Source organism: Lates calcarifer, linkage group LG20 (genome assembly GCF_001640805.2).
Source record: "Lates calcarifer isolate ASB-BC8 linkage group LG20, TLL_Latcal_v3, whole genome shotgun sequence".
Classification (NCBI taxonomy): Eukaryota; Metazoa; Chordata; class Actinopteri; family Centropomidae; genus Lates; species Lates calcarifer.
In genome coordinates, this window is record NC_066852.1 from 12,998,174 (window position 1) to 13,015,082 (window position 16,909).

At 37.8% G+C, this 16,909-nt stretch overlaps 1 protein-coding gene across 2 annotated transcripts; it reads left to right on the forward strand.

The window, feature by feature from the left end:
• Nucleotides 1-809: 809 nt before the first annotated feature.
• Nucleotides 810-16,033, forward strand: il13ra2 (interleukin 13 receptor, alpha 2). 2 transcript variants are annotated; one of them, XM_018691541.2, is made up of 13 exons: nucleotides 810-935; nucleotides 1,024-1,061; nucleotides 1,226-1,331; nucleotides 1,651-1,802; nucleotides 3,127-3,283; nucleotides 3,397-3,517; nucleotides 4,742-4,926; nucleotides 5,106-5,260; nucleotides 5,842-5,989; nucleotides 11,062-11,179; nucleotides 11,277-14,424; nucleotides 14,623-14,713; nucleotides 14,905-16,033. In XM_018691541.2, the coding sequence occupies exons 3-11, from the start codon at nucleotides 1,241-1,243 to the stop codon at nucleotides 11,362-11,364; spliced, it is 1,215 nt and encodes a 404-aa protein (XP_018547057.1). In that variant the 5' UTR covers nucleotides 810-935; nucleotides 1,024-1,061; nucleotides 1,226-1,240; the 3' UTR covers nucleotides 11,365-14,424; nucleotides 14,623-14,713; nucleotides 14,905-16,033. The 2 variants fall into 2 exon arrangements, with proteins under 2 accessions (XP_018547057.1, XP_018547058.1); XM_018691542.2 differs by lacking the exons at nucleotides 11,062-11,179; nucleotides 11,277-14,424; nucleotides 14,623-14,713; nucleotides 14,905-16,033 and adding exons at nucleotides 7,024-7,095; nucleotides 7,449-10,299.
• Nucleotides 16,034-16,909: the final 876 nt, after the last annotated feature.

Below are 16,909 nucleotides of genomic sequence, written 5' to 3' on the forward strand. Positions count from 1 at the left end.
GAGCTCATGTCCCACCGCAGTAATCCTGGTTCTGTAAGCTCCCTGACACTTAACTGAAACAATATGGTTTTGCAGGTGGGATGCCAGCGAGGGATCATGTCCCTATTTCTGCAAGTAATGGTCAGGATGCGTCATGGGGCAACTGAGATCTGTTGGGATGGGGTTAGGCTTTGTCAGATGCTGACTAATCCATGCTGGTAACCAGGTGGTCATCTTTGTGTACCAAAGGAAGTATCTGTGAGTACTATCTCCATAACAACAGGACAGGAGTAAAGAATCACAAAAAATGCCAAATGTTGGGAAAATGGAACAAATTCAGACAGAATTATTTTAAAGAGTGATCTAACACCAACCTGAGTTTTGACTGACCTCTTCTGGCTGAGAGGCGATCTGTTGCGTCACTGACCACTGAGCGTTTTCACGGGATCTTTCAAGACATGAAATTCAGTAAAATGTCTTACGTGACAAACAGAAAAAAAGAAGTGACAAATATGATTGTTATAATATGTGGCACTGACTAATCCACAGTCTCAGTTATGGCCAGATATAAAGAACATTTCGGTGGAACGTTTAGTCATCCACAAGTCTTGGTGACAGGACAGGAGCCAACACGAATTATCAAGTGTCGAGTCATTAAAATGAAAAGAAACGTTACCTCAAATAGTGATACAACACCAACCCCCTCCCCTACTAAAATACCTCTGCGAATACGCGATAATTACTCACAGATTTCCTCTAGGATTAATTTCCTGATGCAGGCTACTTGGGAATCAAGCATTACGGGGAAAGGGAAAAAAAAAAACACGTTACCGTTTATGAATTTTGCGGTTACACATGCACGAGCATACAAATGGGTCCGTCCACCCACGCTGTGTCAGTCTACTCAACTTTGCCTGAACCTGCTGCAGAAGGAAAACGCTCCCTCTTACTTTCAGGTAGGAGTGTATTCGTTTCCAAGTCTGACAGCTTTATTTCTTGTCGCATTACTTGATCTAACAATATCTTTTTTATGTCGTACCTCAGGGAAAAGCCGCTCCGCAAGTATTTCGGACATCTTTAAGGTATTTTTAGGATATTTTTAAAAATGTTTTCACGCTTTTTACATTTTTTTTTTATTACCCTGTTAAATCAAATCAGATTACAATTTAACGGTTGCATTTAAAGTAAGCTGCGCCATTTTGTCTGCCATTTTAACATCTTCTTCACTTTACTTTTCCTGGCTCAGTTAGAAACGTGAGTAATGGCAAGTAAACCCTCGTTGACTCATCAAGCCACACTGATGCTGCTCTTTCTAACCTGGAGGGGAGGCATATATTGCAATGGATTTACAGGTTAGTCCTCATTTGTTTATGTAAATTATGAGGAAACCAGATGACCAAATACAGTAAAAGTTTATTTACAGAGAGGTGGTTGCGACTTTGTGCCTGAAGGCTGTTTAAGTTTATAAATTATGAGAATATCAAAGCCTTGTTTTCCTTATAAAAGTGGTAGATTTTTCATAGATTTTTGTTTGATTTGTTTTGCCCAGATTCAAATCTATGGCTGATTTAAAAGTAAGATGTTGACCAGACCAAAGGAAAGTCAGGTGGTCTGACTGGCCATTAACATTCATACTCACAAACTGTGAATTAACATGCTTTTCACCTGCAGTGGATCCTCCCGAGAACCTTGTGATATTAGACCCTGGTCATTTTGGACATCTGGAGATTACATGGACCCCCCCAGCCAGCCTGATCAACAGGGCAGAGTGCCCAAAACTGTATCAATTGGAGTACTTCAATGCATACAAGGGAAGTTGGACTGTGAGTGCTTACAATTTTATTCAAATTATATACAGTAATTTCACACATGGAACAGTATGCTATGAGATCCAGGCATAAGGATACAGATTTTACTGCTGTAAAATTGTGTGAATACTTCCCTAAAATTATGTGCATAGTGCTGGATAACAGTAATGAAGAACAATAGTATAACCCTGCACAGATGACATGATTTTATTGTGCTCAAATTAGACTAACAGGCTCCTTGAATGACCTATAAAATGGGCTGGATGGAGTTTCACTTTTTATGTCTCTGGGGCTTGCTCCACTTTGGAAGACCCTGATTAAATATGTAAATCTATGTGAAAAAAGGGCATGTGTGTGTGTGTGTGTGTGTGTGTGTGAAACAAAGTTGTATATCATATCTAGACATAATTGAACTCTACCACATCACTCTGGATTATCTACTGAAACCTTTTAATCAAGGAGACTAGTGTAAATTTTATGTTTCATAAAAATATGTTTTGTTCAGAAGAGATGGGAGTCGTTGATTCTTGGAGCACACTTTGTCTGCCCCTATAAGCGCCTTTCATCATCAAGGAAATCATTTTGCATGAGGCAGAAGTAAAAGTACCCAAAAAGAAGCTGATTACCATGTCTATAGGCCAGCTGTTAAGGGGAAAATCCCAAATATCTGAGTCAAAGATCTGTATGAACTTCTGTGACTGTGCTATGACTAACAGAGTTGAAACAACAATACAATACATCTGTGTCTATTGTGATGTTCCAAGTGATGCTGGTATCTGATGCAGGAAGGAGTCAGGCTACAGTGACAGTGATAACAACGAATGTGTAATGGTTTGACGATAATCATATCTGTGGCCAAGGTGATGGGTGTCAAAATGACTGTGACGTGATATGTTTGGAGTACAATAAATGTTCTTTCATAGTCTCATACAGTCCAACCAGTTTTAGAGGTTGATATTTCAGGTAAACTATGAAACACAACAGCTATCAAAGCTTGACATTGAGTTCCTGAAAATGAATATAATTTTTACACAGCCCTATCCAGTCTTACATCATGTGTTTAAAAGGTGCTTTTATTGCTGGCAGGAATATGAGCAGTTCTCACTGTACTTGAATGCGTCAGGAGATGTTACCAGGCATCAGTTTTCCTTTCAAATAAAACTGACTGACAGCAGTGATCCGCTTTGAATGCAAACATTCAGGGACACAGATGATCAGTTTTTCCATTTAAATTTTATTTCGTTTCTATGGGCATCTTTGTTGATGCCGTTAAGTAAATACACCTAAATGTTAACTGTAAGCTGTGATAAATAACAGATTTGTGTTTCTGGATTGGCAGGTGATCAGGACATCTAGGAGGTCATACAGTGCCCAGTTTGATCTGATGAAAGACGTTAGAGTGAGAGTGTACACCTTGCTAAATGGACCCTGCACTAACAACACTATGATCAAGAGCACAAACTACACTGAAGTGGTCCAGAAACCTTCCAGCACAGGTCAGTCACTGAAGTCCTACAGATGTGCAATAAAAGACATTAAAGTGAGATATTAATAAGATCTCAGCTGTTTTGGAAAATGTACGATTTGACATTAATCTTTGTACCTCTAGGTGTTGCGGGTATCACGGTCAAGGATTTCGTCTGTGTGTTCCATAACATGGAGAAGATGGTGTGCAACTGGGGAAGAAACCCAAAGATACCAGCCAACTCACAGCAAAATCTATATTTCTGGTGTGTTATAGAGAGAAAAATATCTCCACTACTATTGGATGGGGTCCCATGAAACTTTGTACAGACATTCATGGTTCCCAGTAGATAAATCCCAATACCTTTGCTAATCCCCTGACTTTTCCTCTAGAGCCACCAGCAAGTTGGCATTTTCAGTTCAAAGTTCAAATTGAAATTTCTGTCTAAAACTGTAGTATTTGACGGATTACCTTGAAATGTTGCAGACGTTCACGGTCCCCATAGGATGAATTGTAATTAGTTTGGTGATCTCCTGACATTGTCAGCATTTCATTTACTGCATTACTTTGGTTTAATGATGAAATACCATGAAAAAAGTGGTGACATTTCTATTGCTGTTAGCATGCTAACAAGCTAAATTCAGATGTTGATCTGCTAAACATAAGAATTTTAACTTTGTCATCGTGAGCGTGTTAATGAATGACAGCTGGTAACAAATCATCCAAGTCATCCTATTTTTATATTAACTATATTTATAATAACTATTTTATATTCACATCATCATGACTGCTGAGTTCCGGGTCTTGCGTAACTAGAATAACTACATTTTAGAAAAGGCAAGAAAATCATCTTGGTCAGGTTCAGTTTCATTGTGGACTGACAAAACTGCTGAAGTAATTTGGCATGAAGCTTTTATCAAACATAACTTCCTTTGTAAAGGACACATCAAGCAGTTGACAAAACTGCACCTGAAAGCCAGGGAGAAGTACTGATGAAAGCTTCACACTGAAATGCATCAGTGCTTCTTCACTTGTTCCCATCAATATTCCCACCCATATGAAATTCAGTGCAAGGCAAATGCCCCTATTTCCTCTTATCATCCAAGAAATACATCGGCTACAGTTACACACATAATTGATGGACTGGTTCAAAACACTTTTATATAAGACTATGTTTCTACATGTGCACAGAAAGAAACCAGTATTAGTGGATGAGGCAGGGAAATGTGAAATTTGGTATCAGTTAGGCCTACTCAATTATTATTTAATGATTTCTTTGAGAGCGTTGGTTGGTTGGTTGAATATTTCTAATCTTAAGTTTTAGTGCTACTGAGCACCAGGAAGTATAGGCCATTGAGCCGTGCAGGATTGAAGTGATGGTAAACTATAAACATGCACAAACCTCATCCACACACACACACAAAAACAAACAAATAAACAAAAAAACACTACTGTAAGCAATGCATCATCTGGTCTTTGTCGTCCCCAGGCACAGGGAGCTGGAACAGGCAGAGGAATGCCCCAAATACATCCTCTCAGGTGGAGTCAGGAGTGGGTGCGACTTCACAGGGAAAGCTCTCCCTGATTTCACTGATATCAACTTCTGCATAAATGGCTCCTCGCCTCAAGGGCCCTTGAAACCAACATATGCCTCACTGCAAATCCAAAACCACGGTACATGCATGTTTGCGTTCTGTAGAAGTGCAATCATAACACCCTTGGTGATAGTATAGTAATTACCGCCATCTATGTTTGTTGTCATTACATGCTCCACTGTGATCTACTATCAATTTATTTCTCAGATTCCAGTTATAATCTAGCATAATTACCTTCTTATATTGATGTTTGTGCAGTGAAGCCTGGTACTGCAGAGAAGCTGCATCTGCAAACAGGCCCAGACACGCGGCTGGAAGTACAATGGGAGCGTCCTGTTGGAAGTGTTCCTGGACAGTGCTTAGAATGGGAGGTGGAGTACAGTCAAGAGGGGCCTGATGGAAAAATGACATCGGTATAGCTCACCTTTCTCACTGATAACACATTCTCAAGGCACTCACTGTACCTACCAAACAGAAATCCTATACAGGGTGTGTGGCTTTCCACCTTTCTTTGTTTTGAATGGGCCTCAAGTAATGCAAGAATGGTGAAAACATTACAAAGCCCACAGTATGTAAGATTAATGATGGTGTGAGAGCTGTATTAGCATGCCGGGGAGAGTCGAACAATAAGCCACACAACTTTAAAACTTTTTTGCAGTTTTATTTCTTCTTATTTCCGAAAACATTCACAGAATTTCTGAGTAGAGAACAGGGTCATTACCTACCCTGCTTCTACCTATTTGTTTAATTTCTCCTGTAATGATGTGTCAAAACTCCAATTATTCATTTCACTCCACTTGCACATGCACTTATTAGATGAGTTACCTGTCAGCACCAAATTACCAAATCATTGGTAATAGCACATAACAAGCTTCCTTTTTGAGTGCTTAATTCATCTCTATTATGAAAAAATGTTGCAGCTTTAAGCCAGCATTAACTCTCTGACTTGGATAATATTCACATAATTTCTCCACTTATTTTTTATAATTGACAGCAACAGATTTTTACTGAAGAGATGAACCTGACTCTGCCCCTAAATGACGACTACAGGAGAAGCTGTGTCAGAGTTCGGTCCAAATTGCACAAGTACTGTGTGAACAAAGGCTTGTGGAGTGAGTGGAGTCATCCAGCCTGCCACCCAGGTAATGATGTTTCAATGCACCAGTATTCTCTTGTCACCATGTAACACCAGCCATTACAAAGGAAACGTGAAAAGATTATTTCTAGCATGAAATCGGTTCACCAGAGGGTGTCACCGTCTTTATCTGGATACTCCCATGTGTTTTTTTTCCCCATTTGACAAATATTTTTGTTATCTGTAGTAATTTGAAAAATCTATTATTTGAACTTTTATAACATCATGAGTAGATATCTGGCCCTCAGGATCGGTATTGTGGCCTACTCAGGTATGATACAAAACAATACCCACATAATAAGTACATAATAAGTACACAGATTCACTAAGCTCTGATGCTAATAATCATTAGCAAAGCAGTGCAGAAAACATTCAGCTGCAGCTTCTCATTTTTAAACAGTGTTGAGCATTGTCGCTTAAAATGACAAACATCATCGGCAATATGTCATGTCAGCTGACAGCCCCAAGTTTAATTGTTTGTGCCTGTTAAAGCTAGTTTGTCAGGGAGAATCTCCACTCTGTAACACCACTATAAAACCATGAGTCAACTGAGTGTTTCTTCATTTCCCCCCAGTAAACTTTAATTTATAACATATTAATAATTGTAGCTTACAGACTTCTTTTTTTGAAATAATATTTGAGAAATCAGTAAATACACAGTATAGTAAGTTTTGCATGCTTCCACATGGGTTTAACTGTACGCTCAGATTCACAGATTCTAACTTAAATATTTTTTTCTACAACATGACCCCTGAGGACTCCAAAGTATTTGGCTCAAGAAGCTCATAAAAGATAAGATGTTTGAGATTAAATAGTCCACAGCTGTGTTATTTCAATGTTTCAGATACATAGACTATTTAATCGACACTTAAGTAATGTAAATATAATCACTGGATCAGATTATTCTAATTCAATACCAAGTATGAAAGAACTTGGATGAAGATTGGGACCAAAAAACATGATTTAGGATCTATTCAAAGTGTATTCCCAGTGGGTAAGGGAATTACAAACTAAGCTGTAAAGATACTTTTTTGTTTAAAGCCACATCAACAAGTCCTCATGAGTCACGCTAACTTTGTGGATTCCCAGCTCGAAGACCCTGTCTTCATTACAGTAAGTTTGTTATTAATATATTTATTATTATTAATGTTAATATTATTATATTGCTATCCTTCTATTCTAATGTCAACTTTAACTGCCATTGCTACATTCAGCTTTATTAGAGTTTATTTTACTCCATTCCATTTTAAGTGTTTGTTTGATGTAGTAATAATTTAATTTATTAATTTATTTATTTAATTTGTAAAGATTTTCACTCACAGTGAATAACATTTTATGGAATTCATTCTAAATTGTTATGCATTTAAAAATCTAATATCTAGTATCTATTTACAAAACAAAAAAAACAAGCAAATATCATCATTTGTGCTAATGTTCTGATATTCCGTCTTTTTTTTTATTAACAGCCAGAGATACCACCAAGGTCTCGTCCTTTGAACAGCACATCATCTTCTATTCAGGCTTCACACTGTAGGGCACTGGCAACATCTTGGACAAAATATCAGTTGTAGTTTTAACAGTTTTTAGTCCCATTCTATGTGTGTGGATGGGTTTTTATTTAATGAAAGGAAATTGATTTTGTGCAGTGCTGTAACTGTCAGTGCCTCAAAGTAATGAATAAAAAAAAATTTAGTTTCAAAGAAGAGACCTCCAGTGGCCTGAAACATCTCAGCTGCACTTTTTGATTTATTTCATTCATTTATTTGTTTGGAAATTTAGGCCATTTGACACCACCCAACTGGATGACCACCTTAAAGTGGATCTTTCATTATCTTACAGAGTTACATTAAATATTTGTACTGAAAAGTGTATTTTTCACAGATCTATCAAGATTAACATAGTGACTCCTCATAAGAGGGATATAACATTTCATCATCCAGGAATATAGTCTTAGTTCAGTTTCCAAATGTGTATAAATACAGCCTGAATTAAAGGCATAGTTGCTGAAGTTATTGAAGGTAGCACACTGACTGAGGCACAGGAGATAAATCTGCTTTTGTTGCACCACTAGTGACTCATTGTCTCCCTGTCTCTACTGCATCCTCATGTCTACACCCTCAGGGTGAAGGGAGTTGGCCACAACAAGCAATGCTCAGCACAAAGAAACTAGCATTCCTATTTTGCAAGGAAAAAAAAAAGATTTTTTTTCATAGTAATAATTACCAGGGCCTGAGCACTAGCGTATTGTAATCGTGGGAATTATAATTATTCCCATGATGCTAAAATTTCATTTTTGAGGGCCTAAACATGCTCAAAAACTCATGAAACTTTGCACACGCATCAGACCTGGCGAAAATTGACATCTGAGGTCTCGTTCATTGGTACTGTAAAATGGCTCCATGACCCCTGGACATACTCAAAGTAGTTTGTAAACTAGTTTGTCAGAGGTGAACAAAATTCGGAGGCATGATGTAACATGCTGAGATGCACCAAAAAGTCTCTTGACATCACGGCCTCAAACCATGGCCATTTTAATTTTAATTTGAACATTTTTATTATTTTTGCCATTTGGGGATGTTGTATTTGATTGAACTCCTCCTACAGATTTGATCATATCGACCTCAAACTTGGTCAGGGTACTCTTAAGGCCTTTGTAAAAGTTATTAAAAGACTTTGTTGATGTTGAAGGGTGTGGTCGTGGCGGCACCTCAAATTTCCATGACTTGCCATGAAACAGGAAGTTGGAATTAAGTTGCTGTAACTCAGCCATACTTTGTTCAGTCAGCACCAAATTTCACATTGTTGATAAGGGTCCCAACATGAACACACCCACATGTCAACATTCATTAAAAGTTATATCGCCACCTACTGGCCACAGGAAGTGACATGTTTTAGACTTTGACGTCCTGTTACTAGCAGGTTGATGTGATCCACTTCAGACTTGGTCAGGAAACCCTTAAGGATTTCATGATGCCTTACTGTGAAAATTTGGGTGTTCCATTGAAGGGTGTGTCTGTGGTGCCGTAGCAAATTCTGATGTTTCGCCATTAACCAGGAAGTTGATGTCACTCATGCATACATTGTCTGTTTGACAACAGACCTGTCCTGAACATATCTACATTCCAATATTCAGGTATAGTCATAGCGCCACCTATTGGCAACAGGAAATGATGTGTTTCATCCAAGTAGGTTGATCTGATTCACCTCAAATGTGGTCAGACAAGCATTAAGATCGTAATGGTGACTGTAAGTCTTCATGGGACGCCCTTGCTGTGTCACCATGGCGAATTCTGATGCTTCACCATTAAACAGGAAGTTAATAATATCAAGATATAAAAAATATCTGATAAGTGTCATGGCCTGAACACATCTACATGCCAATATTCAGCCACTGTCATAACACCACCTACTGGAAAGAGGAAATGACACCCCATTTCACATTTGGTCAGAAAGCGAAAGCAATAATAGCAGTAATTGTCCAGTCTGAGGAGAAACGACAAAGGATTAAGCCCCTCTTAGGGTCTATCTGTGCAGGTGGCTGTCTTCATCCATGATGGAAATGTGCAACTGATGGGGGCAGTAAGGGACTTCTGAGTCACTCGTTCTGTGTCCGGTGGTCACGCAGTTGCAGAGCCGCGTCGTTCGACCTGCGGGGACCCTGCGGCCAAGGGTCCACCGACAGGCGCGGGGTGCGAGGGCCGTTCAACGCTGCCATTATTATTATTATTATTATTTCCTTTTTTGTTAAAAGGATATATTAGTCAGGTACATAATTGTTCTTTTGTGACACTTTTGTAACAGTTCTGATCTTTTTTTTTTTTTCTGAGAATGGAGGAGTGCCAGTTGATTTCTGTGGCTTAAATAAAATATGAAGTTGGCTGTATGCACTGTTTTTTACGGGTACTTAAAGGCAGCTTGAGGTCAACAATGTCTATATGGTCTGGGAGGACAATAGAAGGCAAATAGTTGTTGGCCACAGACTACCTAGTTCACCCACAGTATGTGTTGAAATAGGTTTCAGACATTGCTGTCTTCAATTATCCTCCTTTTGGATGTCCAGCAATATTGAAATAACTTATTATTTCAATTGAAATAACTTATTATTTCAATATTGCTGTTTGTTGTTGTTGTCTTGATGTCTAATGGCTTACTATTTGCCAAATCTCTTGCCAGCTTACTTAGACCTCTCCGACTTAATGTTTGTTAAAATTATAATTCCTATTTCTATTAAGAAAATGGACCTAAACTGTCTGTAACTTAAGATTCATGCAAAAAACTCATTATCATTTTTACAGAATAAAAATTATGCTCAAACTCTGTGCTGGTGTGAGTCTCATTCTTTGTTCTCCAGATGGTTGATAAAGGTGTTCCTCAAGGTTTAGTATTAGGCCCCCTGAAATAATATTTTCCAGCTGAACATTGCAATGCCAGTTTTTACGCTGATGATACAGTATTGTATTACATCAGCTGTACTGCAAACCAGGCCTTCTTCAAGTACAGTGTAACAGTCTGCTTTTGTTGACATAAGGTAAAACTTGTTCTAAACTCCAAAAAGACTAATCTAAAAGAGGCATAACACGAAGCTGAAATGTAACCCGTTTTCATTTAAGTTCTTAAGTGCAGTCTGCAAATATTTGTATATATAATATATATATATAATATTTAACAGTGACGCATTGTTATTTGTTTTTGCTCTTTACTCCAGCATACTTGATTGGAAAAAGTTGCAACTTGTGGCACTGAGTTTGACTAGTCCTCTGAGTTTTTAGACAGTGCCAGAGGACAGCGACATTTTTAAAATCAGGACTCATAAGCTTCTGATACAAAATGTTGAAGTACAGTGGAGAGACAACAAAAATGTGTTCATTTTTGGACCGCTGATTTATAAATGTCCAATCATGGATCTTTTGATGCTTTGTTTGGACATTTTATTCATGCTGATTTGTTTTTGTGTATGCAGATTTTAGTTGACTTGTCTTTGTATGGTTTATTGTCAGATGTTTTTTTGATGAAGAGATATGTAAATAAACCTGACCTTCTCTGTGTCTGTTTGTATGTGTGTGTTTTCTCTTGTCTTAGAAATGAAAGAAGTTGCCCCTGAACCACAATGGGACATGGTACCAGTCTACGTGTATATTGCCACTGCCATCATTGCCATACTAGTGTTATCTCTGTGTGTGGGGACAGTGCTCAAAGTGTGAGTACACACACATATACAATACACTATACATACACACTGAGGAAAACAATTAAATTAGAGGGTCAGCTCACCCCAAACTGTGCTTCCATCCTAGGAGGAGATCAAGACAGGAGAAGAAACCAGACTCTTTGCTCACCACCCTGTTTGCCAGGAATTCAGTTCTTACAGTGGGAGAGGCCTGAAAAGACAGGAAAACCTGCACACTCATTGCTCTCGAAGAGCACCTCTGACAGATATTTTACTGTTGCACTCCATCTCTCTCTATTTTCAGGGTTTTTCTGATTGAAATGAGATGAGATTCCACAAAGTCATCACCTGAGATTTTAGCCATTGCTAACACATTACTGTAGATAGTACATATTAGACTGAAAGTTACAGTAGGTTATTTAGAAAAACTATGTAAAATTCACAAACAGTATTATATTATTACAACATGCTGTAACTGCAGTTGCCTTTTTTTTTAATTTACAATTTTGTGCTTAAATGCTCACATTTATATAAACTACTCAGAAATGTCATGTTAACTGGATGATGATTGTTTACTTTGTGCTACAATACTTGCCAGTTGAGTTAGTCAGCAGAGAATAGTTTGCAGATGTTGTGATGTTGCTTTCAGGAGCAATTACTTATTCTGGGAATTTGTTTTTGAAGCCTTATGATTTACCAGACCTCTTGCCAATTAATCCATGTTGAACCATTTCAGCATGAGTTACACTTTGTGGAGAAATAACACTTTTTTAAATGTTCTGTTTAAATGCTCTTTTTTTGTTTAATTGTTTACTTTTTGCCTCATTCTTGCCAGTTACTTAAGACAACAAAGATTTTATTGTGTCTAAATCCAGTACACAGGGATAAAATGTGTGAAATGGTTTTGTACTGTGCCTTTACAGTGAAGTCTCTCATGACCTGCAGAGGGATATATTTCTTTAAACAGGTTAATGCAGAAGAAGTAAGTGTGCCAGATTTAGTCTTTTTGTGGTTTTTGTCTTGAGGGGTTTGAATTATAACTCAACCTGGATGCAAAACAATATTTCAATGACTGTCTAAGCATTTTTGTTCAAACATGTCAATTTTACATCAACTGTACCACAGTTAAAGGAACTGTGGTACATTTTGTTGGATAAAATAGTACAGTTGAATGTTATTACTTTTTAGTGAGCTTGAGCTAAACTCAAATTTACATGACATCCAGGTACCTGACTGTCTGTTTTTAACAACTTAGAAAAAAAGGAAATAAAGAAAAAGCAAAAAATTAACATATCACATGCATCTTTCATGTTCTCATATCATGAACTCTTACCATATGTGCTTTTGGGGTCTGAGACGCAACTCAACATTTAATGTTTAGTAATAATCATTCTCATCAAAATAATTTCAACCTGTGGTTCAACTGCTGTTATTTATATGAGTAATTTAGGCGTTGTGACGATGATGACCTTTTTTAGTATTTGCTATGTCACTGCATATTATGGAAACATAATGAAAGAATGTATTTTACACAGTATATTGTTTAATGGGATTTTTAGGTATATATTGTACTTTATCTCTGTATTTCATGGGCAACATTAAATGTGTACATAGGTAGCAGAAAATAAAAAAATCTCTTTACCTCTACTGGTATTTCAATGTAAGAGTGCGAGGAAACAAAACTTTAAGGACCAATAAGTATTTTATTGGTGACTAATTCATACAGTGAAATCACACTGTAAATGGTGGTGTGTATTGTAAAAAAGTTAGCCAAAATTTTGACCAAGCCACTGGATATCAGCAGTGTTCGTTTTACTTCTTTTATTCTATGGCATATTTCAAATAAAGTCTACTGCTGAAGGTACAATGAATTGTAGTATTGCAAATTATTTCGAGATGGTCTGATAACAAATATCAAGTGGGCACAATGACTCCATTAAAGTGTCTATGTCAGATAACAGTGTTATTCAGAGCAAAGGGGGAGGCTGCAGCTGAAACTGATCATATCAACTGAATTGGCTGAACTTCTTGTATAATTGACAGCTGCCTCTCCTCAGCACGAAGCAAAACACTCTGGTGGAGACTTTCAACACTAACATAAAAGTTGGTATGGTTCATTGGTTACTATCTTATGGAACCAATTAAATGTCATCAATTTGACAGACATAAATATTAAGGGGTCATTTACTTCTTAAGATGAAAATGCTCAGTCAGTAAAAAAATATCTGCACAGGCTTGTCTTTTGTGACTAAAATCGCTGGCAATGGCAGGATGTATTCATCATGATATATTTGTATAATCAGTCAGGAACAATGACAACAATCACAGCTGCACTTTGTATATAATGCTTTGTTTCTTTCTTATCGGATTGTTTTGATCATAATTTCCCCCTGCAGAATATTTTTAAATGTTGATGCAACTACCATACTACTTGAGAAAAAACAATTTAAAATGTATCGATCACAGTTGCATTTGTATAGAATAGAAAAAAATCTATTAATATTAGTAATCAGCTGCTCTGGTATAGGTGACTGTATACATGACAGATTCCTGTCTTTTCACACTGTTGCAGCCATTATACTGTGTATGTATGGATTATTTGTTTATTTTTGTAGTATTCTTTTTGAACACTGGGTGGTGCATGGGTGCAGAAAGACATACTGTGTATGTTGGTGAGCTCACAGGACAGGAGGAGGTGATTGGGGACTTTTTGACAGTGAAGCTTTGAGTTGCAATAGTCACCACACAAACAGTAAAAAAAACAAAAACAAATAAACAAAACAAACAAACAAAAAAAAAAACTGCATTTGCCTTTTAGACAATGTAACACCAGTAATGATGTGAATAATCTGCTCTGCATTTGGAAATGATGATGTGACATCATACTTGTAATTAGATACAACTAGCGTGGAAGAAGTAAGTATGTTAAGTTACATCAGTAACATCAGTGGTATAAATGTGACTGTGTGTGAGATGTTGTAAAGTGTAGAAACAAACCAAAGGCCAAACAAAAAAATCTGTGCCTAGGTGCTCTGGATCTAACTGGGACTTGCAATCAAGGTTCCTCTGACACCTGACACACACACAGAGGTTGGGCAAGGGCCATCACAGGTACGTGGCAGTATTATGACGTTTATCTAATTTGCTCATGTGGATAACCTGCTGTGTAGACTGTACTACAAGTAGTTAGAGAATTGGTTACACTTTATTTTTGTCATGCTTATGATGCCCTCCAGTGTCCAGCTAATCTGTTGCAGCTCCAAGTTAATAAATGAGTAAGTATTTTTGGTATTTTTAGTGGGTTCTCTTGTGGCCTACAGATTGAATTGTCGTGTAAAACATATTATGTAAATATAAGATAATTAAACACAATTCATAATAATATTTAACATTTAACTTCAGATTCATTTGTTCTGGCACATGTAAATTTGATTAAGTGGTTATGATGCTACTTCTCATCTTGTTATAAACAGGATTTTATGTGAGGGTATTTGCCTGAGGAGGACCACAGCTGGATTAAAACATTGCCAATGAAGCCTAATAAAGATGTGATTCAGTGTGAAGGTATGTTTTTGCCTTTAATTAACAAAGACTACACTGTTCTGTTCTGTTGACACTATGGGCTACAATATGATCTCACCAAACAAAAAACAATTTGCTGTGCAAGTACACATCAAACATATCATTTCAACATGGCATTTTCCTCCATGTTGGGAAAATAACCATCTGACACCAGGCTGACTGTTGTTTTTCAGTGTTTGATCCAACACTCATTGACATCCACAAGGTCAGCAGCTGACTGCTTCCCACACCACCTCACCTTGTCCATACTACTTGTCCATGTGCGTGTGTCTATGGGTTTCTTTTGTTTACTTTATTTGGCTCATAATAATAATAATAAGACAGTGCTCCTCATCACCATTCAAAATTTAACAAAACTCAAATAAAACACTAATATTTAAAATTTTGTTTCGTGAGTGAATGGAAGCTGCCGTGTGTCTCATCCAGATGAAGCACCGTTGCTGCGTTATGAAACATAAGATAAGCTTACTGAATGATAGACTCATTCTGAAGAGGTGCACAAATGGTATTCATGTAATTCGACTGTTGTATTCACAGCAGGTTTTCCATACACAGAACTGGGGTTTACTGGGACCCAGGGGACTGCTGGGCAGCACAAGCTGATAGTGGAGGAGAACACTTTTTGAGGTTAATATGTAATTTTGGTGGAGCCAAGCTTGATGGAGGATTGCTAGGAGGGTAATGTATAGCCCAGGTGTTGCTTTTCAGTCCATTTATGTGCCTCACTAGTCTGCTGACCCTGGTCTGCAGAGGACTTGCACCACTAAGGATCACGTAAGGAGCTGGACAGCTTCAGGTTTGCATTTGTAATTTTCTTGGATTTTCAATAAATTTGTGAATAGTCATATCACTAAAACAATAATTTCCTTCTTCAGGCAACAAGGTGTCAGGGGCCCATGTCTGTCTCTGTCCCCCAGGTTCAGTAACTGGAATCTGTCCCTGCAGAGTGAAAGTGTGCAGGGCCTGGCTGGTTACTGCACCTAGGGGCCAGGCTGCTCTCCAAAGGCCAAACTGTCCTCTTCACAGATACAATCCATTGCATGAGCTTCATAATCAAATGTGACTAAATGCATGCATGAAAAATTTTTCTTTCTTTGCTGACATATAGCAAGTTGATCTTATCCCCTTGCAGTGGTGGGAAAAGCTGTAGTCATATCCAAAGTATTCAGAGATGAGAGAATGCAGCAGCAGCTGCAGGGCCACACAATCATCCTCAGATGCACACCCATGAAAGAAATATTTTCTAATCTCATGATATACTGTTATTATAAATCATTACAACCATTCTAGGTTGTTGTTTCATGTCTGTTTTACTGGAGTCTGGTGCTTTTCTTGTGTGTGTTCATATCAGAGCAATCTTAACCTCAGTCAAGCATGCAGGCGTCAAGGTTGTTTTCCTGTCTATCTGAATGAAAACATTTTCATACAGCACAATGAAAGAACAAAAGAAGATAAACACACCAGTCAAATGTGCTGCTGCTGGAATATCACCCCTCCACTGAGAGACAGAATCTAAATTTTTCAATCTTTGATCTCACGTTTTTTAAACACCCTCACAGCCTCACAGCATCAGATATTATCGCGTCTGCTCACTAGGTAGGGAAAGATGTTTAAAGCGTGGGTGTGGTCAAACGTGCCACTCGTGCAAGTGCACCCGCTGACATTTTGACCTTTGACCTTTGCAACACACCAAAATTAGAGAGTGAGTAGAATTTAAAACTCTCTTCCCTCCTAATAAAAGCACAGAAAACTTGCTCTGGGGAATAGATTTGCATATTATGTGGATCAGCTTATGCAGCGTGGGTGTGAGAGCATCTTGAAAGTTTTGAAATATTCTTCTACAGTAGACAGCATTTATTTTTTAAATGTCCTAAGTTAATGAGCCACTTGTTTAAAGTCCCCTCACTGTTAGAAGATATTTCACTTTGTGTTCTAATGTTTAACTGAAGACAACGTGCCTTACATGGACAGTAAGTGAGAAAAGAAAGTAATGTGATCAAACCTGTGTTATGCTGTAGAAAGTGTATTATGTGTGCCCTCTCTTCCACCCTGTCACATAACCACATCACCTTTGACTAGTAAATTACATTTCAAAGATTCCTGAAAGGTCACTGCTATTATAAGACAACCACTGACTTGGCACCCCTCACACCCAACACAACATTACTCTATTCACAG

Coding starts and splice junctions, on each gene's coding strand:
- il13ra2 (XM_018691541.2), top strand. CDS start 1,241: ATGGCAAGTAAACCCTCGTTGACTCATCAAGCCACACTGATGCTGCTC. Junction 4,927..5,105: donor ACTGCAAATCCAAAACCACG/GTACATGCATGT, acceptor ATGTTTGTGCAG/TGAAGCCTGGTACTGCAGAG. Junction 5,261..5,841: donor CTGATGGAAAAATGACATCG/GTATAGCTCACC, acceptor TATAATTGACAG/CAACAGATTTTTACTGAAGA.